The sequence below is a fragment of the Artibeus jamaicensis genome, unplaced genomic scaffold (genome assembly GCF_021234435.1).
Source record: "Artibeus jamaicensis isolate MK-2021 breed Jamaican fruit bat unplaced genomic scaffold, CSHL_Jam_final contig_777, whole genome shotgun sequence".
Taxonomy (NCBI): Eukaryota; Metazoa; Chordata; class Mammalia; order Chiroptera; family Phyllostomidae; genus Artibeus; species Artibeus jamaicensis.
Genome location: NW_026521966.1, coordinates 170,873 through 195,164, shown reverse-complemented (window position 1 = coordinate 195,164; position 24,292 = coordinate 170,873). Strand labels below are relative to the sequence as shown.

General features: G+C 49.1%; 3 protein-coding genes and 1 pseudogene across 5 annotated transcripts; 2 read left to right on the top strand and 2 right to left on the bottom strand.

Annotated features, from left to right (window-relative positions):
- Window positions 1-486: 486 nt before the first annotated feature.
- On the top strand, window positions 487-1,005 carry LOC119043207 (mitochondrial import inner membrane translocase subunit Tim17-B-like; annotated as a pseudogene).
- Window positions 1,006-5,693: 4,688 nt separating this feature from the next.
- ZMYND15 (zinc finger MYND-type containing 15) lies at window positions 5,694-11,459 on the bottom strand. Of its 2 annotated transcripts, XM_037137099.2 has the most exons (13): window positions 10,282-11,459; window positions 9,592-9,826; window positions 9,338-9,493; window positions 8,938-9,098; window positions 8,261-8,413; window positions 7,844-7,924; window positions 7,578-7,694; window positions 7,373-7,461; window positions 7,187-7,285; window positions 6,869-7,022; window positions 6,726-6,784; window positions 6,283-6,443; window positions 5,694-5,976 (listed from the first exon to the last, which is right to left on the bottom strand). In XM_037137099.2, the coding sequence occupies exons 1-13, from the start codon at window positions 10,856-10,858 to the stop codon at window positions 5,802-5,804; spliced, it is 2,217 nt and encodes a 738-aa protein (XP_036992994.2). In that variant the 5' UTR covers window positions 10,859-11,459; the 3' UTR covers window positions 5,694-5,801. The 2 variants fall into 2 exon arrangements, with proteins under 2 accessions (XP_036992994.2, XP_036992995.2); XM_037137100.2 differs by lacking the exon at window positions 7,578-7,694.
- A 124-nt stretch (window positions 11,460-11,583) lies between these two features.
- CXCL16 (C-X-C motif chemokine ligand 16) lies at window positions 11,584-17,801 on the top strand. Its single transcript, XM_037137101.2, has 5 exons — window positions 11,584-12,123; window positions 12,486-12,624; window positions 12,889-12,971; window positions 16,229-16,648; window positions 17,305-17,801. The coding sequence occupies exons 1-5, from the start codon at window positions 12,057-12,059 to the stop codon at window positions 17,355-17,357; spliced, it is 762 nt and encodes a 253-aa protein (XP_036992996.2). The 5' UTR covers window positions 11,584-12,056; the 3' UTR covers window positions 17,358-17,801.
- On the bottom strand, window positions 17,001-19,792 carry MED11 (mediator complex subunit 11). 2 transcript variants are annotated; one of them, XM_037137103.2, is made up of 4 exons: window positions 19,544-19,792; window positions 19,224-19,354; window positions 18,447-18,589; window positions 17,001-17,367 (listed from the first exon to the last, which is right to left on the bottom strand). In XM_037137103.2, exons 1-3 carry the CDS (start codon window positions 19,626-19,628, stop codon window positions 18,452-18,454), a joined length of 354 nt encoding a protein of 117 aa, XP_036992998.2. In that variant the 5' UTR covers window positions 19,629-19,792; the 3' UTR covers window positions 17,001-17,367; window positions 18,447-18,451. The 2 variants fall into 2 exon arrangements, with proteins under 2 accessions (XP_036992998.2, XP_036992997.2); XM_037137102.2 differs by lacking the exon at window positions 17,001-17,367 and having other exon boundaries at window positions 18,292-18,589; window positions 19,544-19,785.
- Window positions 19,793-24,292: the final 4,500 nt, after the last annotated feature.

Here is a 24,292-nt window from a genome sequence, read left to right as displayed (position 1 = left end):
ATCTTCATTCTGGCCCAAACGGCGTGGCCCTCTCCTCACCTGGGCAGTTCTCCCCTCATGTCCTGGAGCCAGTCTTTTCCAAGCTCTCACCCAGGCACCTCACTCAGGAGCGCAGCCCCTTGTTACATCCTGAGTCCAAGTCCTCCTCACTCAGGAGCGCCGACCCTAGTTACATTCTCCTGAGTCCCAGCTACTCCCTTCTCCCTGGCTCCAAACTTGGCCACTGCTATTTAACATATCTATGAAACCAGTTAAAGGTTACAGATATGTTAAATAATCATTCTAGAGGTTAGCTGCAAAACTGTTGCTATGCAAAACAGCTCTCAATGGCCTTGCTCCATTCGTTTCTTCTCCCTGGGGGGAGGGGTGAGGACATCTTATATGTCTCTCCAATATTCCTATACACTTTGAATTCTGGACACCATTCCAAATCCTTTTCTTTTGCCCCCCCCCACCCCACCCCTGGCTGCACCCTGTATCAGCACCATGGAGGAGTACTCTTGGGAGCCCTGCCCATGGCGAATTGTGGATGATTGTGATGGAGCCTTCAATATGAGTGTCATAGGTGGTGGAGTCTTCCAGGCCATCAAGGGCTTCCGCAATGCCCCTGTTGGAATTTGGCACTGATTGAGAGGCAGTGTCAACGCAGTGAGGATCCGAGCCCCTCAGACTGGAGGTAGTTTTGCAGTGTCGGGGGGCCTGTTCTCCACCATTGACTGTGGCCTGGTGCAGCTGCGGGGCAAGGAGGATCCCTGGAACTCCATCACCAGCGGAGTGCTGACCGGGGCTGTGCTGGCTGCTCGCAGTGGCCCACTAGCCATGATGGGCTCGGCAGTGATGGGGGGCATCCTATTGGCCCTCATCGAGGGTGTTGGTATCCTCCTCACTTGCTACACTGCCCAGCAGTTCTGCAATGCACCCCGGTTGCTGGAGGACCCCAGCCAGCTGACCCCTAAGGAGGGTACCCCAGCCTCAGGCTATCCTAGCTATCAGCAGTACCACTGAGGAAGTGACCACCTGTTACCACCATCGTGATTGGCTCCTCCTCGGTTCCCCTCCCTGATGATCTACCTCGAAGGGAGGGCTGGCTCCCACTTGGCCCTGGGACCCTCCAGAGAGGGCCTGTACTCTTTTTGTTCCCTGTCTCAGGGTGGGGGTGGGGCACCCCAGCTACCCTGATGGATGGGTCCCCTTCCTTCAGGGCACCCCAGCCCCACACTCACATGTAACAAGCTCTCACCCAACCCCTTCCTGTGGCTCCCTGATGAGTATTTAAAGCCGATTTTGAAATGTAACAAAACAAAACAAAACAAAACAAAACAAAACAAAAACCCTTATTAGTCCTGGCTGGTGTGGCTCAGTGGATTGAGTGCTGGCCTGTGAACCAAAGGGTTACCAGTTCTATTCCCAGCCAGGGCACATGTCTGGGTTTGGGCCAGGTCCCCAGTAGGGGGTGCGTGAGAGGCAACCACACATTGATGTTTCTCTCCCTCTCTTTCCCCCTCCCTTCCTCCTCTCTCTAAAAATAAATAAGTAAAATCTTTAAAAAGAAAAGCCCTTATTAGTTATAAGTGCATATAAGTGAGATGGCTAGTGTTTGGGGTATGCTTTAAAACATTGGGAAAAAACTGGGGGCATGTGATATTGTGATACAATAATAAATAATAAGTACTAGTCCCAAATTCCTGAAACTAGTACTTGTAAAACCCTCTGAATTTCCTGAGTGATAAGAGTGAGGGGAGTGTCTTTTGTTATTCATAAGCCCCTTTCAACCATACTTGCCTTTTTGCTACTGAGGTGGTGACTCTTGGTAGGTCCTCAGTCCTCAGCTTCAAGACTATTTCTCAAGAATTACCTCCTGCATGTCTGGATTGTGCACAGACATCTGTGATTTTTTAAGAGGGAGCTGTGGTCTTGTATCAACCCAGACCTGCTCTTCTACCCTGTAGCATTTAATACCAAAGTTATTGCTCCTAAATTATTCACTCTTGTGTTCTATTTTAGTTAAAGGTTTTTCAGGAAGTTGATGTTACTGATCTATAAAAATGAAGCAACTCCTTCACATTAATACCCCCTGGTTTTAGTACTTTCTTGGTTTTGCCCTCCCCTCATATTGACTATCTCCTTGGTGACTAGAGGCCTTAGAGGTACTTCCTGCGGTCACAGCATAATTTTTCACTTTGCAGAAAGCTTGGAGGCTATTGGCTAAAGCTTAGACTGACCAACATCTGAACTTAGTCTAGCAACAAAGTCCAAACCAGAGCTCTTTTAAAAAAATTTCATTTTAGCTATTACAGATAATAGCCAAAGGATTGTATATTTTACTTTTTTCTTATTAGTTTGTATTTCCTTATGCATCCAGTGACCCAGCTCCTGGTAGCTGGATCTAACTTTACATTCCACTTGTAACTTTTACTTTCAGTAAATGATTGCAGCACAGCCGAGGCTCCATACCAGTGGTGACCATGTAACCACCCAGGAACCAAAGCTTCCTCATTCCCCACTCTTTCATTTTCTTTCTTTTTCCAAACTAATATAGGAGAGCGGCATAAGAACTATACAAGTTAACTGAAGTCAAACAAAGTTAAGTCAGGGGCCTGCTCCATGCTGCCTGACTTGGAACTCAGCTGACCTGAGAGGCAAGAGGATCATGAAGAGCCTCCAGGCAAAGAAAATGCCAGCACAGATTGAATAATAGCACTTACCCTTACCTTATCATTTACCTGTACCCCAAAGGGAAAACAGTCCACAAAATATACCTTGTAAAAGTTAAAGTTAAACCCAACGTGTTTTTCCACTCTGTATTTCCCCATACCAGCAATTTTCCGTAGAAACTGCAAACAGATATAAGCTTAACCTCTAGAGATGGTTGGGGTCTCTTCCTTCTCAGGGAAGGAGAGTCTGCTATTCTGACAAAGTGGTTTTTCTTGCTTGTCCTCTCTGCTCAATAAAACCTGCTTTTCCACTTTTACCTTTTGTCTGGCTGATGTCTTAAAGTCTTAAATTCTTTCCTACAAGAAGCTAAGACTCCTTTTGGTTTAGAGCTTAAGTCTCCCCTAAGGGACTTGCTCCTTCGACATCAAAACCACATATTTCTGTGAGCCAGGGCCAATCTAGCAAATCTCACTTCTGACACCAATTATTAGCTATTTTTACGACCAGCACTTCTTACACCAAATTTGTGGGTTATTTTTCCCCCCTCACCAACCAATTCTCCAAATACCCATACACTAACTGGGTGTCCTACAATTCAATCAGTTCTGACACTAAATACCCAGAGTGAGCTTAATCCCACAAGAATGCCCTCCAGCTCAGATGCCAGTCATAAGTCCTGGCCTCCCGTAAACCTGACCAACTGACTCTGCATTGGGGGTTTCCATGACCCCCTCCTCAGGTTCACTAATTTACTAAAATGGCTCACAGAACTCAGGAAAAACAGTTTACTATTTATTACTGGTTTATTATAGAGGAAGAGCCAAAGAGAAGACACACACAGGGCAAGGCATAGGGAGGTGGTATGGAGCTTCCATGCTACGTCTAGGTGCACCATCCTCAGCACCTGTGTGTTGTTCACCAACCCACTGGGCAGGGGTAGGGTTCTTCATGAAGATTCCATTACAGAGGCTGATTGAATAAATGCTGATGGTTAACTCAATCTCCAGCCCCCCTCACATTTCCCTGGAGGTTGAGGGATGGGCTGAAAGTTCCAGTCCTCTAATCACATGGTTGGTTCCTCTAGCAACCAGCCCCTATGTGAAGTTAAATACCACCTAGAGTCACCTCATTAACATAAACACACATTTGGCTGACAGGAGTTTATGAATAATAAAAGACACTCCTATCACTTGTATCACACTGGAAATCCCAAGTGTTTTATGCCAGGAACTTTGGACCAAATATATATTTCTCACTATATCATAGTATCACAGGGGGTAATAATAAAATGGTAAAAACATTGATAATTGTTGAAGTTGAGTGATGGGTACATAGAGAGTCATTATACTAAGTCTCTGGGCTTGTGTGAATATTTGGAAACTTAGATAACAAAATATTTATAATAAAAGAAAGAGTGCACACAGCACCTTATAAGCCATAGCAAGGAGTTTGAACTTAATTTTTAACTTTTTATTTTAAAATAATTTTAGATTTTTAGATGAATTGCAAAGATAGTAGAGCATTCCCATATACCCTGCACCCAACTCCCTTTAATGTTACATCTTATAGAACCATGGCATATTTATCAAAACCAAGAAATCCACAGTGATCCTGATGTGGGAAGCTTTGGAAAACCTTTGTCCACCCAAAACCCCAGGCGTCCTGGGAGAACGATAAGGCCGTCTGGGAAAAGCAAATAGCAGGATAGTCACTAGGACTGGGGCTAGCACCCCCACAGTTAGAACTAATTTTCACATTTGGCCTTTGTACTCTGCTTCTGCCCGGTAGATAGAACTAATTACCACATTCCGCTTCTGTATCTCACTTTGCTACATAGACAAGAAGACCCCATAGGCTATATAAACCCCAAGAATCCTTTGTTCGGGGCTCAGAATTTGGAGACTGAGTTCTCAGAGCCCGTACACGTTAATAAAGCTCGTACTCCAGAATCCCTCGGTGTCTGGTTGCTTCGTTTTCCTTTAACAATCCAAAACCATGAATTTAAACTACAGACTTTATTCAGGTTTCTCCAGTGTTTCCACTCTTGTCTTTTCTGTTCCAGGATCCAGTCTAGGCCACCACGTATTTAATCATCGTGTCTCCTTAGTCTCCATTAATCTGCCAGTTTCTCAGTCTTCCCCTGCCTCTCATGACTTTGACACTTTTGAAGAATAGTGGTCAGGCAATTTGTAGACTGTTTTACAATTTGGATTTGTCTGATGTTTTCTCATGATTCAACTGAAGTTACAGGTTTTTGCAAAGAACACTGTGGTGGTGTTGCGGCCTTCTCATTGCATTATGTCAGGGAGCGTATGATGTAAACATGACTTATTACTTCTTTAACCTTAATCACTTGGCTAAGGTGGTGTCTACCACTATTTTTCCTTTTCTATACTCAGTGAGAGTCACTAAGTCCAGCCTACACTGAGGGGACTTTAAAAGCAGAGTGACATCACTGAGATTTGGGGGCAGGGTAATGTGTTTGAATGTCTGTTTGAGAAGGAATATGCTGGCTCACAGGTGGAGGTGAGTTTGTGGCAGAGTATGTGTTGGGACTGGACCTAAACTGGTGGATTTGACTGACTTAAGCAGTCTGACCCAGCAGGAGTTGGTTCCTGATTGGAAACATGTGAGGAGACAAGGTGAAGTCACTCACCGCCTCCAGGTTTCTAACTTGAGCGGGTGAGTGGCTGGGGCCTTGCACTGAATATACACCAAGGGGTCTGTGTGACCCTTGGAGGTTGTGTGCTTCCCGACCCGCAGTGCGAAGATACTTTCTGTTTCTTGGTCTTGCTTTGGGGCAGGCCCCCGAGGGCTGCAGGAGTGGGAAAATGATTTACGTACATATACACTAGGAGAAGTTTGGGGTTACCAAGGACAGTCAGAGTCTCAAGTATGAGAGGGGACAACCTCCGAGGGGCTGCAAGAAGCTGGAGGAAAATGTCATCCCGATATGCTTTTCTCCCCTCCCCGTTTAGTGACCCAGTTATGAGCATTTGACTGAGTGGTTTCAAACAAGCGATTTTATTTACCTTTTCCGTGTTCTGCCTACCGGCCTCCCCCTAGGCCTTGCGTGTTTTGTGTCCCTTTCCCCGGTCTGCTGGGGGGGGGGGGTGGTGGCGGGGCAGACTGCTACCTCTCAGCCTTCACCTCCGCCGGCGGGACCCCCGCCCGGGTTTCTTTTCTCCTCGGCGCCTTCGGGCCGGGGCGGGGGCGGGAGGGGCCGGCGTGGGGGCCGGAGGCCCGGGCCCAGGCACCGGGCGGGCCCCACTGCCCTGCGGAGGCTTGTAGACCAGGTGGAAGATGAAGGCGTTGCAGTACCTGAGGGGGCGTGGCGCCGTCAGGGGCGGATTCCCACCAGCCGGAGGGAGGCGGAGTCTTTGGGGGTGGGCGTGGAGTTGGAGAGATTTTGTGAGTTGGACCTCAAGAGGGGTGTGTTGGGGTTGTTGAGACCCCCAGCGGCGTGGTGAGTAGTCAGGGCAGAAAAGGCAGGTTGTAGGGTTGGGGCAAGGAGGGCCCCAGGAGAGCAGAGACCAGGGTAGGGTGGGCCTTTTAGGATGCTTAGCTAGAGAGGAAGAAGTTAAGGGCCGTTGGTGGGGGGCAGTAGGGAGGGTGGCGGGCCCTTACCAGGGCATGCAGTTGTCGGCGGCTCTGAGACGAAAGGGGGAGCGGAAGGGGTTGGGCTGTGGAGGGCTGGTGCCCCCTCCGGTGGCCACTGCCATGGTCTGGTCGTCCATCACGCAGCCGTACTCACTGCTCTCGGTGAAGAAGGCCGGTACTCGGAGGGACTGGGGCGGGGCCGGGCCTGGGTCACTCTCAGGCTCCTTCCCCCAGGGACCTCCCCCTCGCGCTCCGCCGCAGCAGCAAGAGTTGTAGACTGGGTTGGAAACTGAGGACCCAGGTAGACCGGGAGGGAGGAGAGGTAGAAGGCAGACGCAGGGAGGGGCAAGAGGACCCATGGGTCGTCCCCCAGGGCTGTGGAACAGAGATGATGGAGAAGCAGAGACTTTCAGGAAAGGAGGAGGGACTGGGCAGCAGGTGAGAGAAGTTCCCTCTTGCCCCTCACCCACCTGTAACCGGGGCAGTGAGCTCAGCCAAGTGTCCTTGAGACCAAAGCCAGAGTTAAATCCTGTGAACGAGAGGAGAGAGGGGAGAAGCTGGCTCCCATGGTTTTCTTCTCCCACCTTCTTCCACTCCTACCCCAGGTTCTTACCAATAACCAAGTCAGGCTTGGGCCCCTGGAGCAGGTGGTAGGGACGTGCAGACACTTTGATCTGCAGGTCCCTTCGGCCCCCCTTCTCCTTCGTTCCAGAGCTGAGCCTTGCTGATACCCCAGAACCAGAACGAACAGATACTTCGGGGCCATCCTGGGGAGCCAAGAGTGGGGTGAAGAAACCACTGGAAGTTAGGGTACTGGAGGATGCACCAGGCAAGACAGAGGAGTGGGGAGGAGGGTGCAGAAGGGCAAGATCCAATAAGAAGAACCGTAGGAGGATCAGGGCTGAAGAGCAGGGTCCCCCTCAGCCCTCACCCTCTGCAGGGTAAAATGCTGCTGGTCACTCTCTGGGGGCAGGCCGTCACCCACAAACTGTAGTTCCAAGGCCACATGGGGAAGCAAGACCAAGAGCTCCTAAAGGAGAGAGAGGACGGATCTAGGTCCCATCCTGCATCTACTTTTACACCCCAATGCCCAACTTCTGGGCCTGGAGGGACTTACCCAAAACACCATGACAAGGTCAAACTCCTTCCCGGCTTCCACCACATGGATTTTCAGCGACTGTTTGTTCTGGATGTTGAGCTCAGGGACTGTGTGAGAAGCTAGCCATTTAAGGATATGGTCTTTCTCCTCTTCCCTCCTGTCCCCTACCAGCTCCCTGTTGCCCCTCTTCCTGCATTCCTCCCCCTGTGTTCGCTCTCCTTACAGGACTGGGGCACCAGGTGGGTGATGACGTAGTACACAGTCAGTGGGTAAGTGAGAAGAACAGCCATAGGGGAGTCCAAGCTGAGGCCCCGCCATGCGTAGTAATCCTGCCACGAGCCTGGGGAGAGTACATTACTGGGGGACCTGGCCCCAGGTCTGGATCCCAACACCTCCAGTCTAATAGTCCCCTTTATCTCGGCCACCCAGACAGCTGGCTCTCCAGTCCCTGCTCCTACCCCTAGTTCCTACAGGGCCCCTCCAGCTCACCCAAGAGGCCCCTGGGTGGATCTGGAGGCACAGAAGGCATCAGAGCAGGCCCATCCCCCTGGAGAAGCTGGTAGGGATCTCCTGAGAGGAGGAAAAAAAGAAGAGGAGCCTGGTGTCAGGGAGACCACCCCCCCAGCTGGCACATTTCCTTCTTCCTTCCAAAGGAGCTGTATTACTTGAGAGGACCTGGAACTTCAGCAAGAGGAATGGGGGGAGGGGGTTGCCTAAGGATGGAGTTTCTGGATTGGGAGGGCAGCAGTGATTTAGAAGGTTAGGAAAAGGACTGAAATGGTCCTGGTAGTAGTGGTAAGGTTCAGTGTGCATATGGTGGGGTTTTCTGGGACTCAGACAACTTTATTCTCTCCTCTCCTTTCCCCTAGTCTGAGGGGCCCATGCCCGAAGAGAAGTCCCACGCACCATTGAGAAGAAGGCCGAGGGATGGAGTGCTGCCCCGGGGGTGCCTGGGGGTCCCAGGGCCTGGAATCAGCATGCTGATGTGGGTCCAGTAGCCACGAGTGAGACCCCGTGAGGCCAGGAAGGCCTCCTTGTTGAAGGTTTCACTGGTCACCTCTGGAGAAGGAAGAGAAGGGCTGAGGGCTTGGCGGCTAGGGTCCCAGGCTTTAACTCTCCTCACCCTGGGTGTGAGTAGGGTGCTAGGTGGGGAGACAGTGAACATTTCCTAGTGTCTACAGTGTAGCAGGCATCCAGCCTACAGAATTCTTATAACAATTCCTTGGGAACATTTGTTAGTATTCCTATTTTACAAATGAGGAAACTAAGGCACTAAGAAATACAGTGATTTGCTTAAGGTCACCTGTTAGTGGTGGAGCTGGGAAGCAAGTGTTTGAATTGACAGTTCCAAATCCCCTAAGCTCTCTCAGGGACCTGGGTGCTGAGTTCTTAGCTCCAGAAACCTTGTCTCCAGCTGGAACCTAGTTTCCAGCCCCGAATACGCAGTACCCAGCCCTTGTTCCAGGGATCCAGACTGCAGCCTTAGGCACTTAACCTCCAGGACCCTGTTCCCTGATACCCAGACACCAGACACAAAGATGGGGTCCCAGTTCCACTTCCTCATCCTGACTTCCTTATGGTACCTGCAGTGTAGGTGAAAGGCAGAGTTGCTAGTTCCGCTGTCCGCTCCATGAAGGCTGCAAGCCTTGGGCACCAAAATCTGTGACTCACATCATCTGGGCATCGCCGCCAGTCAGCCCGGAGACAGGCTTCTCCGCAGTACAACACAGCACTACACTGGGGGCTGGGGGTCACAGGGAGTGTTGGTGTCCGTGAGTCCTCTGCCTGCCCATTGTCCGCCCTGCTGCTGCCCACATGTCACTCGCTCTGTTTGTATCCTGTCTGCCAGTAACAGCTTGTTGTTTTCGTCTTATTTCCCTGCCCTTCACTCTGTCTGCAGAGTCCCCCACCGGCCTGCTTTCTCTCTGTTTGCCTGACTGTTGGGTCTTCCTTTCTCTTACTCCATCTTTGTGGGCTGCTCACCAGGGTGTCAGCTTCACTTCAAAGCTGTGCTTGTGACAAACATGGCAGGTTCGAGCCCGAAGGGAGGCAAAGGTGAAGCCTGGCTGGGGACCCCATGTCCGCATTGGGGTCTTGGCCAACTTCACTCCCAGCCTTGGGACCAGACTCTCCAGCTTTCTGAAGTGGGGGGTGGGGGTGGGCAGGGCATTAGGCTGTGGGGTTCCAAAGTTCAGGTCCTCTAGGCCTTCCCACCCTCAGATACCAGATTTCTGTACCGATGTAGCTGGGCATCTCCCACAGTAAGCTGTCGGGGCTTTCGTGGGTCTCCAGAGCCCATGGGGCAGGCCATGCTGTGGCAGAGGAGAGCATAGGCCCGAGGAGCCAGGTTCTCTGTCTCTGAGCCCTTGCCTGCACTCCTCTGGGCTCCTTCCATTAGCAGGTCAATGCCCAAGATGGTGCCATGTTCATCGGTCACCAGTAAGAGGCAGGAAAGGTGCAGGGGGGCAGCCTCTGGAGAAGAAGGGAAAAGTCGGAGGTGGGCAGTGTGGCAAAGATGATCAGGGTCAGGGGTACCAAATCCAAATGCCCCCAGAGGCCAGGCGGGTAAACTAAGTGAGTAAGGGGAACTAGGTGGAGAGGGTGTGCCTCATCTAAAGGGTCAGCTGCTACACAGCACCAGCATTCGCTGCCATGCAGAAATGTGGGCCTGCTGTCAGAACTTCAGTTTTTCTTAAGAAGGTAAAACGCCATACTTCAGGAGGTTGTTTTTACTTTCAATGTTTAAATGTTGGCTCAAATTTAAAAACAAAAACAATGTGGGACAATGAAAACACCTTTTCAGACCAGACTGACCTAAAGCCACTCTTCTGTCTGTGACTCCTAGCCGGGTGCTGAGTGGCAAACAGGACTTCAGAGACGGAGTATGTCTGAGCAGGGGCTAGGGCAGGGCCAGTCTAGGTTCTTACCACTTTTCTGTCCCTTCCTCCTCTCCAGCCCGGATCTGTCTTCTGCCCTGTCCTCTGGGCAGCCATCCTCAGCACCTCCTGCCTCCTGCTCAGCGTCTTCTGGCTTCCCTGGAGGATTCGCTTCCTGGGGGGACTCCCTGCTCCCATCGGCTGGCTCCCCATCCTCCTCTGCTTCTACCTTGTCTGTGCTTGCATTGTCTTCTCCATTTTCTTCCTCTTCCTCCTCCTCTTCCCCTTCCTCCCCTTCCTCCAAACTGACAAAGCTGATATAGGGGCTTAGGTCTCGAAGGTGGAGTGGGGGCTCATCTCCCAGCAGCCAGCCAGCCCCCAGGCCTGGTCCAGGACCTGACTCTGCCCCTCTCCCCAAGCTGATGCCCACACTACGGTTGGGCAAGACATGGAGCACCCAAAGGGCAGGGTCCTGGGGCAGCCTTCTGATCTGAGCCTCCAGCTGTTGCCAGCGTCCCTCAAGGCTGGCCTCCACAGCTCCACGCTCTGCCACGAACTTTCGGAACCAGCCAAAAAGGAGGGCAGTGAAATCAAGGAACTCATCTCGGTATCCAGATACAAACTCCATGTCTTCAGGGTCACTGGGCCTGGGCTCACTGAGCAGAAGAAGTGATTATTATATGGTGAGGGAGAGTGTGGTGGTGAGAATTTGGGGCTGGGTCAGAAAATGTGGGAGGATGGGTTTAAGGCTGTATAGTAAGTGTTAGAAGCTGAAGCTGAGAATAACGTTTTCAAGGCTGAAGATGGGAATCCGGGGGTGAGAATGGGGGGCTACACTTGAAAGTGGACCATTAGGGTTAAAGGATGTACTCAGGAGTGAGATGGTATTTGAGGCTCAAACCTCAAAAGTAGGGTTTGAGTTGAATAGAGAGAGGGAGGGCTAATCCTCTCAGGAAGGGTTTGGTCCGGAGGGAAGAATTGTGGGTCTGTCTGTGGGGTGTGGGGGGAGGGAACAGGAGGAGCCAGAGCATCCCCTCAGCTTGGATCGGTTTGGCCGTGAGCCCCAGTAGACCTAGCCTCTCCCGGCCGTTCCACTACTCCAGTACCTGCAGCCGCCACCACTTTTCGAAGGTAAATACCTCGGGCGGTGGGGGCGGGCGTGACGTCAGGGCTGTGGAGCCCACCGCCCGCTCCTCGCGAGTTGGCAGCGTGTGTGCGGGAGCTTCAGGCCAGTGTCAGTGCGGCTGAGCGCGCGGACTCCCCTGCGCGCATCACCCGGCCATGTGACTGGATCCAGCTGCGCCAGGACCCCGCCAGGGAAGTGAAAGAGTCTTGGAGGAGGAGACGGGGTGTAGACTCCCCCATGGACGTCCGGTGGACGACTTGGAGTGGGCGAGTGAACGGACGGGGCTGGTGACCCTAAGCCGCACGGAATCAGCCCGTCAGGTCGCTGCCGGCTTGCCCAGCCACGCCGCAGCGCAAGTTTTCTCTTTCTTCGGACATTTCGGTCACCTCTCGAGAAAGGCTCTGGCCCGGACGTGGGTGAAGGAGCTCCGCCTTTGGGGGTTTCCCCGCGTGGGAGGCCGGAGTCTGCGGGGAGTCGACGGCTCTCACTGAGCTGTTGGTTCCAGACGCTGGGAGCGCTGAGAGCGGCAGAGGACGGTGCGCCACCTCGCGCCGGTGTCTAGGCCGAGGTCGGGCTCGCACGGCCTCTGTCTCTCCAAGAATCGCAGGCAGAGCAGGTGAAGGAAGCGAACGCCTTAGAGAAACCAGCCGACGTCACTCTCCGCCTGTCGGGGAGCCAGACTGGGCCAGGTGTCCCCGAGATGAGGATGGCCTGGGGACCCCAGTTCTTCGGTCTCCTCCTCCTGCTAGCGGCGCTGACTCTGCCAGGTTCGTCAGGGGCAAGTCTGGGGCCCTGATCCCGGAATCGGAGGAAGGGGAATGGGTGTGTGTGAGGGTGGGGCGCTAGGGCCTTGGGACTGAATTGAATATATAGGGAGACAGGCGTTCCAGGATCCCCAAGGCAGCGGGGCAGGGAAAGGGCCAGCTGCCAGCCGGTGGGGTCAGGCTGGAGGATACCTGGGTACAGCTGGGATTATGATCGTGGGGATGTGATGTGTGGACTGAGCCTGGGAATCAGACCCAGAGTCTACGGGAGAGGCCGCAATGGGGCAGCGGGTTGGAGGTTAAGTAACAGCTTACGGAGCACCTTGGCCAGGGAACCAGTACGTGACCACTTCTGTCTTACTCAGGCAGTGGCAACGAGGGCAGCAGCGCTGGAAGTTGTCACTGTGATAAAACGATTCCTTCCAACCACCGTCTATCAGATCAAGAAATGAAACATCTCCAGAAACATCTGAAATACCATAATCGGTGTAATTCCTTTGTCAGGTAATCTCACCCACCCCCTGGAAGGCAGCACCTGCCAAAGCCGTTCCTGCCAGGGGCCTCTAGGGCTCCCTGCGGTCAAACTTTAACTCCTTCTGGGACGACCTACCCCTTCTCTGGGTTATGTTTGCCTTACTTATACACTCAGTCTTCAACCTTCCTGGGGAATTTCCCAGTTGGGTGTGACCTCACCTGTTTGCAATGAGGAAAGAACTGGGAAAGTGGGGGACACTCTCTTGAAGCTGAGACCGGGTTCTTCTTCATTAGGTTCCGCCTGCTTCGCCTGACTGTGTGTGGGGGCAGCAGAGACCCGTGGGTGATTGAATTGATCCGCTGCTTTGAACGCAAAGGTGAGAGCTCTCCCCTCCTCTCCAGGCTCTATCTCCAGGGGTTAATGTGTCTCCACCCTACAGTTTTCCTTACCTTAGGTCTTTTCCCAGTGACACCCCACATTGCTATTCTGAAACTGGCCAGAATACTTTCACTTAGGGCCCTGTTTACCAAACATCATTCACCACCACTTTCATGGTTTTTTGCCAGTTCATCCTGTGCTATTATTTGCTCAATATATTGAAATCAAGGCATTGTTTTTTTCTGTATTGAGTTTTAGAGCGGGAGAGAAGAAGGGAAGAGAGAGAAAGATGAATATCAATTTGTTGTTTCACTTATTTATGCATTTTTTGGTTACTTCTTGTATGAGTCCTGACTAGAGAGCAAACCTGCAGCCTTGTTGTATCGAGACGATGCTCTAACCAACTTAGCTATTCTGCTGCCAGCGCCCAGGGCATTACTTTTGTTTCCCATTACTTTGTGGAAATTTAAAGACATACAGTATACAAAATTTAAAAGAATTGAACATTAAACATTTATATGCCCACCACCTAGAGTCTACAATACATTATTTTTGTTTATATTTTACATATTTTATATATGTACATAATAAAGCAAATATATTTTACAATATTGAGTTCACAGCACTTTGCTTTATTGTACATTCATCTGTCTATCCATTCTCTATCACCAATCACCTTATTTTTTAATGCATTTCCAAGTAAGTTGCCAGCATGACTATACCCCCAAACATTTCAGCATGCATATTATTAAGTAGAATTCAATATTGTTTTGTTACTTTTTTCTTTTTTAAAAAAAATTTTTATTGATTATGCTGTTACAGTTGTTCTATTCCCCCTTTCATTCCTCTCCACCCCCCTTTAGTTTATGACCATGTGTCTCAAGTCCTTTAGATTCTATATTTCCCATGCTATTCTTGCCCCCCCATCTATTTTCTATCTACTGTCTATGCTACTTATTTTCTGTACCTTCCCCCCCTTCTCTTCCTCCCACTCCCCTATTGCTAACCCTCCTTGAGATCTTCATTTCTATGTTTCCACTCCTGATCTAGCTGTCCTTTTAGTTTGCTTTCATTTTAGGTGTGGTTGTTAATAACTGTGACTTTGTTGTCCTTTCACTGTTCATGTTTCTTTAACTTCTTTTTCTTAGATAAGTCCCTTTCACATTTCATATAATAAGGGCTTGGTGATGATGAACTCCTTGAATTTGATCTTATCTGAGAAGCACCTTATCTGTCCTTCCATTCTAAATGAAAGTTTTGCTGGATAGAGCAATCTTGGTTGTAGGTCTTTGGATTTCATGACTTGGAATACCTCTTTCCATCCCCTTCTTGCCTGGAAGGTCTCTTTTGAGAAATCTGCTGACAGTCTGATGGGGACTCCTTTGTAGGTGACTGTCCCCTTAGCTCTTGCTGCTTCTAGGATTCTCTCCTTCATTTTAATTTTGGCTAATGTAATGATGATGTGCCTTGGTGTGTTTCTTCTTGAGTCCAACTTCTTTGGGACTCTCTGAGCTTCCTGGATTTCCTGGAAGTCTATTTCCTTTGCCAGATTGGGGAAATTCTTTTTTATTATTTGTTCAAATAAGTTTTCCACTTGTGGCTGTTCCTTTCCCTCTTCTGGTACCCCTATAATTCGGATGTTGGAACGTTTAAAGATGTCCTGGAGGTTCCTAAGACTCTCCTCATTTCTTTGAATTCTTGCTTCTTGACTCTTTTCTGTTTGTCCATTATTTGCTTTCTTCTGGTCCACTCCATTGATTTGAGTCCCAGTTTCCTTTTCATTGCTATTGGTGTCCTGTGCAATTCCATTCATTTCAATTAGTTTCGCCTTCATATATTTGTCTAATTTGTGGCTATAATGAACCAGTTCTGTGAGGATCCTGATCACCAGTGTTTTAAACTGTGCATCTGAGAGTTTTGCTATTTCTTCATTGCTTAGATCTATGGGCTCTGGGGCTCTGAGATCCTCTTGCGCCATTTTTGGTCTGTTCGAACCCTTTAAGTGTGAGAAGTGGTGCCTTGGACTCCCAGGTCGCTGGGTTGTGACACTGTATGTGGGGGCGTGGTCCAAGGGGAGAAATGGCGACCCCCTCTGCTGTTTCTTACAGCTGGGTGAGGAGCAGTGCCTAAGGTCGTTCACCTGGGCCGGGCCACTCAGAGTCGCTGGGTGATGACGCTGTATGTGGAGGTGGGGTCAGAGCAGGGAAATGGCGGCGCCCTCCACTGCCGCTTGCCATGGGGACCTGTCGCCTGGTCCAACCGCCCACTCCCTCGCCTGTCCACCCGCGCACAAATGTGTGACCACAGTCAACACGCAGCCCCGGGCCCAGCTGTCTCCCCCGCGGTCGCTCGCCTGGTTGCTCGCTCGGTCGCTCACTAGGTCTGACCCTGCACCTGGATTCAGTGCGCCTGAATCAGTCTGACTGAGTTTTCCTGTGCAACCCCGCTTCACTAGCCGCTGGTTTCGCCCCTTACCGGTCAGGCTGAAGAATTTGTTGTTAACGGACTTCCAAAAAGTTCAATTTTCCGTGTTCTGGCTGTGTTTTCTGTTGCTAATATTTAGTTGTCTCTAAACTTGGTTGTGAGAGAAGGCACAGCACATCCACCTATCCCTCCATCTTGGTGGAAGTCCCTACTTTTTTCTTTTGAGGTAAAATTTACACACAATGAAATGAATAAATCCTAAGTGTGCACAAGCCACTTTTGAAAAACTTAAATAGCAACTTGTCCTAAGCAATAATATCTGTGAAGTCACAAATTTAATGTGCTGGTTGTATTTTTCTTCTAAAATAAACACACGACCATTAAAATACAAAATGGTTTTCATGTCCCACCTAAATTTGTCTTGTGTAGCCTCAGTGGTAAGCTTACCACCCTCTGGGCTCCACAGGCCTTTCTTTACTTCATTTAGTCCTCCTAGCTACCCTGGTACTAAAATTATCCCTACTTCACAGCTGAAACAAATGAGTCCCTTAGAGGTTAAGAGACAAGGGGCAAGGTCAGAACACTACTTTGTAGCAGAGCCAGGGTTCCAACCTGGATTGGAACCCTGATTTCCTGGGTCAGAATACATGCTTGTCCCAGTGGTTTCATGTTGTGGTTGGCGCAGTTTCTTCCCGACCTTTCACCTCAACCCCTGCCTTGCCCTCCTGATCTTCAGCTATTCCCTTGATATTCTCCTTGACCCATGATCCTCCCTCTACTTCTTCACCATGTTCCCTCACATCCCTGATTTCTCACTTCTCGCCTCTCCAGAATGTGGACATGCTTACTCTGGGGGAGTGGCCCGCCAGGAGCATTTACCTCCTCTCAGCAGCCGGGTTCCTGAGTCCACAGAAAGGGCACCTACAGTCACAGAAATCCCTGCCCAGACGTACCTGCCACCCATGTTGCAGTCTACCCAGCAGCCCACCCGTCCAGAAAGCGTACTGTTTTTGGACAAAAAGCTCATTCATGCCAGTGAAACCACTACGTCCTTTGTGGGCCACAGTCTGGAGGCTGGGCCTGAGGCTGGGGTGAATAAGAAGCAGTTGGAAGAAAATGTGGGTCCCACAGCTGGGACACCTGCCATGGTGCCAGTGCTGTCTCTCTTGGCCATCACCTTCATCCTCATTGCAGCCTTCCTCTATGTGCTGTGTAAGCGGAAGAGTAAGAAGTCGCTGCAGTGCTCTCCAGGTACACTGGAACTCCGAACCCCTCCATTAGGGGCCAATCTCCCTGGCAGGCATCCTGATCCCAGTAGCTTCTAGGTAGTTGGAAACCCACCCCAGGTAGGCAAATATGCAAATTACTTGCATGATGGACCATAGGTCACAAGAAAAGAGTTAGCCAGACTACAGAATAAGGGACACCACCATGGGACCGTGGACCAGTGCCTTTGAAAGCCAGGCAATGCTTGGAGAAACATCAAGATGTCAACTAGAGCAGACTAGTGGGAGATGAAGCTGTGGAAAGTGAAAACCATCCATTTAATTCACAAATCTTTTTTTTTTTAATTTTTAAGATTTTATTTATTTTTAGAGGGGAAGGGAAGAAGAAAGAGAAGGAGAGAAATATCAATGTGTGGTTGACTCTCGTGCACCCCATACTGGGGACCTGGCCAGCAATCCAGGCGTGTGCCCTGACTAGGAATAGAACAAGCAACCCTTTGGTTCACAGGATGGCGCTAACCCACTGAGCCACACCAGCCAGGGCCACAAATCTTTTTTGAGCACCTACTGTGTACCAGGTTGTATGGTTAAATGTTTTGGAGTCTGATTCTCCAAGTTATCACCACCACCACCCCAACTTCTCTTGATCTCAGAGCTCATCTCTCAATTTATCTTTTCCAGGTCTGCAGCTTCAATATACATCTGTGGCACCAGACTCCCAACACTTGGGCTAAGAATAGAAGCCTGTGAGGATAAAAATTGTGATTTGGTATCATATATATTGACTATATTTAAACAATCTCTCTGGTACATGGTAAGCACTCTGTACATATATAAATAACCAGCCACTGCTCTCTCTCAGAATTTCTTCTGCTTCTCCCCCCGCCCCATAAGTGTAATTCCACTTAAAAAAAAAGACTTTATTTATATAGAGAGAGGGGAAGGGAAGGAGAAAGGAGAAAAACATCAGTGTGTGCCTCTTACACATCCCTAACTGGGCTACTGGCCTGCAACCCAGGCATGTGCCCTGACTGGGAATCCAACCAGTGACACTTGGTTCACAGGCCCACACTCAATCCACTGAGCTACACCAGGCAGGGCTAATTCCACCTTTAATATGGTAAAATTCTGGACAAACTCTGTATGTGTATTCTTTTTACTAAAAATTATTTGTATAATTATTGACTCTTTTCTGTATACATCGGCTTCATGCCCCTTTACCATGATTCCTGGCTTCAGCTTCTTTGCTGATGGACCTGTTCCCATCCCCTAAAGTTTCCCTTCATACTACCCCAACTTTGGCCCTCTTCTGACCCCACACTTAAGGCCTGGGCTTTCCCACTGTCCCTCAGCAGCCGCCATACAGGCTAGTTTTACTTCCTCAATCCTTTGAATCACCCACATATGCCCCAGTGATAGTCTCAGCTCATTGTTTTTGTCATTACTGTTTTTATTATTAAAACTCTTAGTTCTTGTTTTATCTCTCCCAATGAAGAAGAATGTACAAGTCTGTGGATGCCTGGGACAAGGACATGAAATATATGAGGAAGTGGGTTGGGTGCCTGAATCTCATCTCCTGTCTGAGTTTTTTAGCACTTCTGTGAAGTGCATGTACAACAGCAGCAACCTGCTGGAGGAACCAGGGCAGATATGTGGGCAGGCTTGATCTTCAAATTTCTCCGTTCCCACCTTTTAGCTCACTGTCCTCATATATGCTGACCAACAGGGCACGCATGGCAGCCTGTGCTTCCCATCCTGCAGGTTTCCAGGTTCTGTCCTGGGGTGCAGGTGGTGGTCTCATTCCAAGTTGTCTCTCCACCTACTTGGCTTAGTTTTCCAGCATCTGCTCACAGGTTCGGGCCACATCACTGAGCTTGAGGCGAGCATAGTCCACTCGCTTCAGGGCCATCTGACAGTCCTTCCTTGAAGAATAGCTGGAGCCCTCATGAGGCTGCCCTGTGGCCACCTACAGGACATTTCAACTGGTCAATGAAGCACCCTCTCCCTTGTCCATCTCCCCAACAGGGCATCAGATCTCGTCTCAGGCCTTCCCTGAGTTTGAATCCATTATACCACATGGTATCTGGATGACCTAGGGTAAACCACTTAACTTCTGTTAACCTCATCTGGAAAATGGGGGTGACAGTAACTAATTCCTACAGCTGTACAATTAAGTAAGATAAGGAAGAGTGGCACATTGTGAAATTTTGGTGAATGGTGGTTGCTACTGTAATGACTTCAGAACCCTCTCAATCCTGTCCTTTTCCCATTTGGGGTTTCATGCCCCTGAAGTTAGGTCAAGTTTCTAGGGGGAAAGTCCTGTGGCTTTGGGATTGTTTACAAGCCCTCTCCAAAGCTTTCCTCATCTAGAGGCTCCTTAGACGAAGCCCAGTGAACTAAGCCCTGCCTTTCTTTCCTTTTAGAGGAAGAAACCGGCTCTGGAAAAGAGGGGTCCTGACAGGGTCATCCAGCCTGGTGCCAGCTTGGGCAGCCCGCTTCTGCCTGGCTCCCAAGGCCAAGGCTCTACCTGGGCCCTCTGAAAGCTAAGGCTAAGGCAGATAGCTGGGTGGGAGCACTGCATCACCTACCACCCAACCCACCTGGGTTAGGTAACGGATCTGAGCCGACAGCTCCGCCTCTACATGTTGCACAGACGCCGTGAAAGCCGCTGCTTGCCGGTCTAGCAGCCGTTCATTGGTTTTTTCCTTCGAAAGTTCCAAGATGACGGTACCTGCCGAGAGAGAGAGGGCTGGGTTACTCAGAAAGCGCCAGTAGAGCCCCGCCCACGGGCCAGCCCCTCCAACTCCCGCACGCTCAGCGCAAACCAGTAGGATCCCTCGCTAGCCTCACTCCAATTCTCTGGTTGGCGCACGTGCTCGGCTTTCCGTCACTATCTGCCTTCTGGCGTCGTATCCCCAACCTGCATTCTGAAGAATCGCGCCGATTTCCCGTTCGATGTCTTCCAGGGCGCGTAGTCGCTCGTTTGCCAGACTGTAGGTTGCCATTGTCACTCTGGAAAACGGAGGGATTTTCTTTCTTTCTTCCGACCTTGGAACCCGGAAGAGACAGTCGTTTGCGCCTGCGCAGAGGGCACTCTCTAGCCGACACTACAATTCCCAGGGTGATCAGCGCAGCCTCGCTTTTCTGGATACACCTGCTGAGCTGTAACTCTCGGGGAGTTTTGCGCATGCCCAAGGTGCGTCACTGCCTCGAGAGTACCTGTGTGAGAGAAAGTATGGGAATGTTCTCTAACCAGAGGCCTTTCTGACTCGTACACTTTCACGACACTGACTTGTGGTCTATAGTTAATTTTTTCTACAAGAATTTATTAAGCGTCTGCTGATGTTAGGTGATGATAATAGGAGGGGAGTTCTGGGGTATTCCTCCAGACTACACAGGCCTGGAACCTCTGTGTGCTCGCCCGGCTCCGCCGTCTGTTGGGGTCTGGGGAAAGCTTGATTTGGTGAGTGTTACGTTATTCGCCCTAGCGCTCGCTCCTCTGCTGAAGCCCAGCTGAAATGCCATCAGAATATTCTCAGAGTGAGGCATATTTCAGTCTTTTCCCCCTTTCCCTTTCTGGTTTTCTATTATGTGGTGGCCACTGATGAATGAGATTGGACTCTCCCGTAATAGTGGGATAGGTGTTTTGTTAGAGATATGCCCCAGGTGTATTACCAGGAGCACAGAGAAAGGATTCTGTGAGGAGGTGCAGCTTGAACTGATTCTTCAGGGTAGCCAGGTGTCTATACCTGGTTGAAGAGGAAAAGGGAACTGGCACAGGCAAGCGCATGGTGCTTGAAGGGGTCTAGCACATTTGAAGTACAGCAAGGGGTTCAGTTTTGGAGTGAATGGAGTGTGGTGGTGGTTAGGTGTGACTGGTGAGACTGTTGAGACTGGTGTGGGAAGACACATCAGGAAAAAGTTTGTGCCCAGGCTGGTGTGGTTCAGTGGATTGTGAGCACTGGCCTGCAGACCCAATGGTCGCAGGTTCATTCCTAGTCAGGGCACATGCCTGGGTTGCGGGCTAGATCTCCAGTAGAGGGCGCGGGAGAAGCAAACATACATTGATGTTTCTCTTCCCCTCTCTAAAAATAAACAAAATCTTTTTTAAAAAGTGAGGAGAAATAGAGATTCATTTTACTGTGAAAGAATTAAGCATGGAGAAATGTTTTTTTCTTTGGTTCCTTCATTTCTCCCACCTTCCCGCATCCCCCCCTCCCTTCCTGTAGTGGATTTATTTACCATGGAGGAAGAACCGATAGAGGCAGAGGCTGAAGAGAGGGGAGTGGGAGAGGAGTGACCTGAGCACAGCTGGAAGAATTAACTTTGAACTGGAGAAGGCATCTTAACCTTGGTTGTCCAGGAGAATTGGTGTAGATATCAGTGTTTTGTCCGTAGAAGGTGGAAAGTTGAAATCACTCATTCTTCATAGCTTAATCTATGAAAAACAAGGAGTCACTTTGAACATGAGAAAGGTTTGGAAAATTAATGAGTGAGATGGGAGCAGCAGAGGGAAGTGACCAAAGTCATGGAGTGAGACAGAGGGTTGTCAGGTATTGAGGGCCCAGTTGAGGTCAGAGACCATGAGTTCGTGGTGGTCCCGAAATCGTACTTAGCACAGTGTTGGCACCTAGGATGTGTTCACAAATATTTGCTTAATGAATGAATAAATAATGTGTGATTTTTTTTTCTGGCAGTGCTCACAGCCCAGTGTTGGAGTGGAGAAGAGCAGGGTGGTAGTTGACAAGGGCCAAGGGTGGGGTTTGAAAGCAGGTACTGTGAAAGGAGAGAGTTGAGGGTGCTGATGAGATAGTGATATGATGATCTTGAACTTAATGTGGAAAAAAAGGAAGTGTCAAATTGTGAGGAAACAGGAACTTTGTTATAAATAAATAAGCCATGAAAAAACATAATTAGAATAGGCTACGTTAAAATTTAAAAAACATGAAAAAAAATTTAAAAAACATGAATTATTAAAAACACCAGAAATCGATACTTTGAAACTATAAGTGATGGTTGCACAACATTGTGAATATACTAAATGCCAATGAATTGTACACTTTAAAGTGGTTAACTTTATGTTATATAAATTTGAACTCAGTTAAACAAACAAAAACCAAAACAAATTAAAAAGACAACAAAGTGGGGAAAATATTTGCAAAAATTATGACAAAGGGCTAATTTCTTTACTACATAAAGAGCTTTTAGAGTACACTAAGAAGATAACATTGTGTATCCTGAGAAAGAAGATACCTACTAAGAAGGGCTTCTGGTGGCTAACTGGGCTCAAATTAAAACAAAAACACCCCCACCCCCCACCCCCAAAGCCTAGCAGCCATTTCCACACGGGGGCTTCTCATGCAAACTGCACTTCAGGGAGAAGCCTGCACTGAACTACCTGCCTCTGCACTGAACCACCTGTGTTTCTGCCATCTGAACCAGCCCTTATGAAGGAGTTCTGGGAATCCCGTTTCAACCATAGGACTAAGGCTTTCCCCATCCTTTTGGAGCTGAGCAGCTATGTCCTCCATCAGCTTCTTCACCAAACAATCAGAGTCTCCAGTCTGATCAGGACAGTATCTGGACCAATCAAACTGTGACAATTTGGAGTCCTTATTTGCAAGAGGACTGATCAGTCAGGGACCAGGGTGGGAACTTCTGTCTATATGTCAGCTTATTTCTGGCTGCTCTGACAGTTCACTGTCCCTTTCCATTTCCCTGGCTGGAGCTGAAACATCAAGGGCATCTCCTCAGAGCAGAGCAGAGAAGTCTAGCCCTGGCCCCATGGCCTCCTCACAGTGGTGGTGTTCTACAGCTGTGCTGTAAAACAATTGGGCTGTTTTGCACTGAATGACTTCCTTCACTGCACCCCAAGTTGGGGATTCCTGTTGGCATTGAATTGGCACCAACAACCACTGGTTCACAACATCAGCCCAGTAAATCTGGTTTATCCTCACCCCTAAACAAAAAGTTAATCTTTACTCCTAAACAAAAAAGTGCAAAATGAAGTAAGGATGATGCCACATGTCACCTGCTTATTGGCAGTGATCAAAAATATGCCGTCTTTACCCCACAACTCTACTTTTAAGAACTTACCCTACAGATGTACTTTACGTGGGCAAAAGGACATAAAGATAACTTTACTACTGTTTGGATTAGCAAAAGAGTGGACATCCGTCATTTCACTGATAATAAATTGGTAAAAATAACATCTAGGCAATGGAAAGCTATGCAGCTTTTTAATAGATTGAGGTAAATCTGTATGTGTTGTTAAAGGAATGCTCTAACATCATTAAAAGAAAAAATCAAGGGTAGGAGAGTGTTCATAGTATGCTACTATCTGTGTTTAAAATAAGGGGGGAATGTATGAGTACAACTGAGTTTGCAGAATGCCTTTGGAATAATATCAAACTGGTGCTAGTGGTTGCCTCTGGAAATGAGAAATGGGAAGCTGCGAATCAGCTGTAGGAGGGAGCCTTCTTTTCACTGTTTACTGTTTGCATTTTTTTAAAAACTATGAACATTTTTTACTACCTTAAAAACATAAAAACCTAGAAGAAAAAAGGCACTGTTTTTCAAAGTGTGTGCTAATTTAGAATCCAAATTTCATACATTCGTTCTGGGACTACTGAATTGGAACCTGGGAAGGCAGAGCCTGAGACTCTGGGTCTTTATCTTGCATCTCAGAGGATTCTGATTCACCCCTAAAAGTTTGAGATCCATCAGCTGAGAGCCCAGAGATCAAGGAGCAAGTTTGTGGGAGTCAGAGGGATGCTGGCTGTTCCTGTGTGTGAAAAAGACCAAAGTGTGCAGGGTAGGCTGCTACTGTGGAAGGGTAAGCAAGCTCATTGGTATTTTGGCGGCACTTAAAGCCTGTGGGTAAATAATGATTTGCTTAGACGTGAACTGTAATAGGCTTCTGTGGGCTGCCCCATCTGCTTTACCAGCCTCATCTGGTGCTACTTTGCCTGTAGCTATCTTTGTTGAAGTACCTCTGGCCTCTTTCAGTCCCTGAAATAAGCTGTTGCTTTCTGCCTTCACACATGGTGTTGCTGTTGTCTGGAATGCTGGAATTCCTCAAAGTTTGTTTCTCTGCTCAAAGGTCACTTCCTTCAGGGCAGTCTTCCCCAAACCCCAGCCTAGGTCAGAACTCCATGTCACATGTTCTCATAGCTTCTGTACTTCTCCTTCCAGGCACAGATATTGTAGTTAATTAAGGAATGATTTAATATTTGTTTTGGTCACTGCTATTCCCTATACTATGCCTGGCACCTAAAAGGGACTTAAAATCAAGATTGTTCATGGAATGAATGAATGAGCCTTAAATAGTAAAAGTCCGGAGCATAGGAGTGGGAATGGGTGTGGAGGTGAGGAATGCCGGTGGAGCGTTACCAACTCCCTCCAGCTTGGCCTAGGAGCCTCCGGGAGCCTCTGAGGAACAGCCAAAGAGCAGCAGTTGGATGTTGCTCCTTGGACTTGCCCACAGCAGCATGACTCTGGCTGCCTAAAGCCATGGCTTCTGTGTTAGAATGTAAGTACTAGGCTCCACAGAGATGCTGTGTGACCTCTGTTTGGTGAGGCTGCAGCTGCATCCCACTGAGCCCCAGGAATGGACTGCTTGCACAACCAGGGGCAGTGGAAATAGATACACTAGGTCAGAACAGGTCAC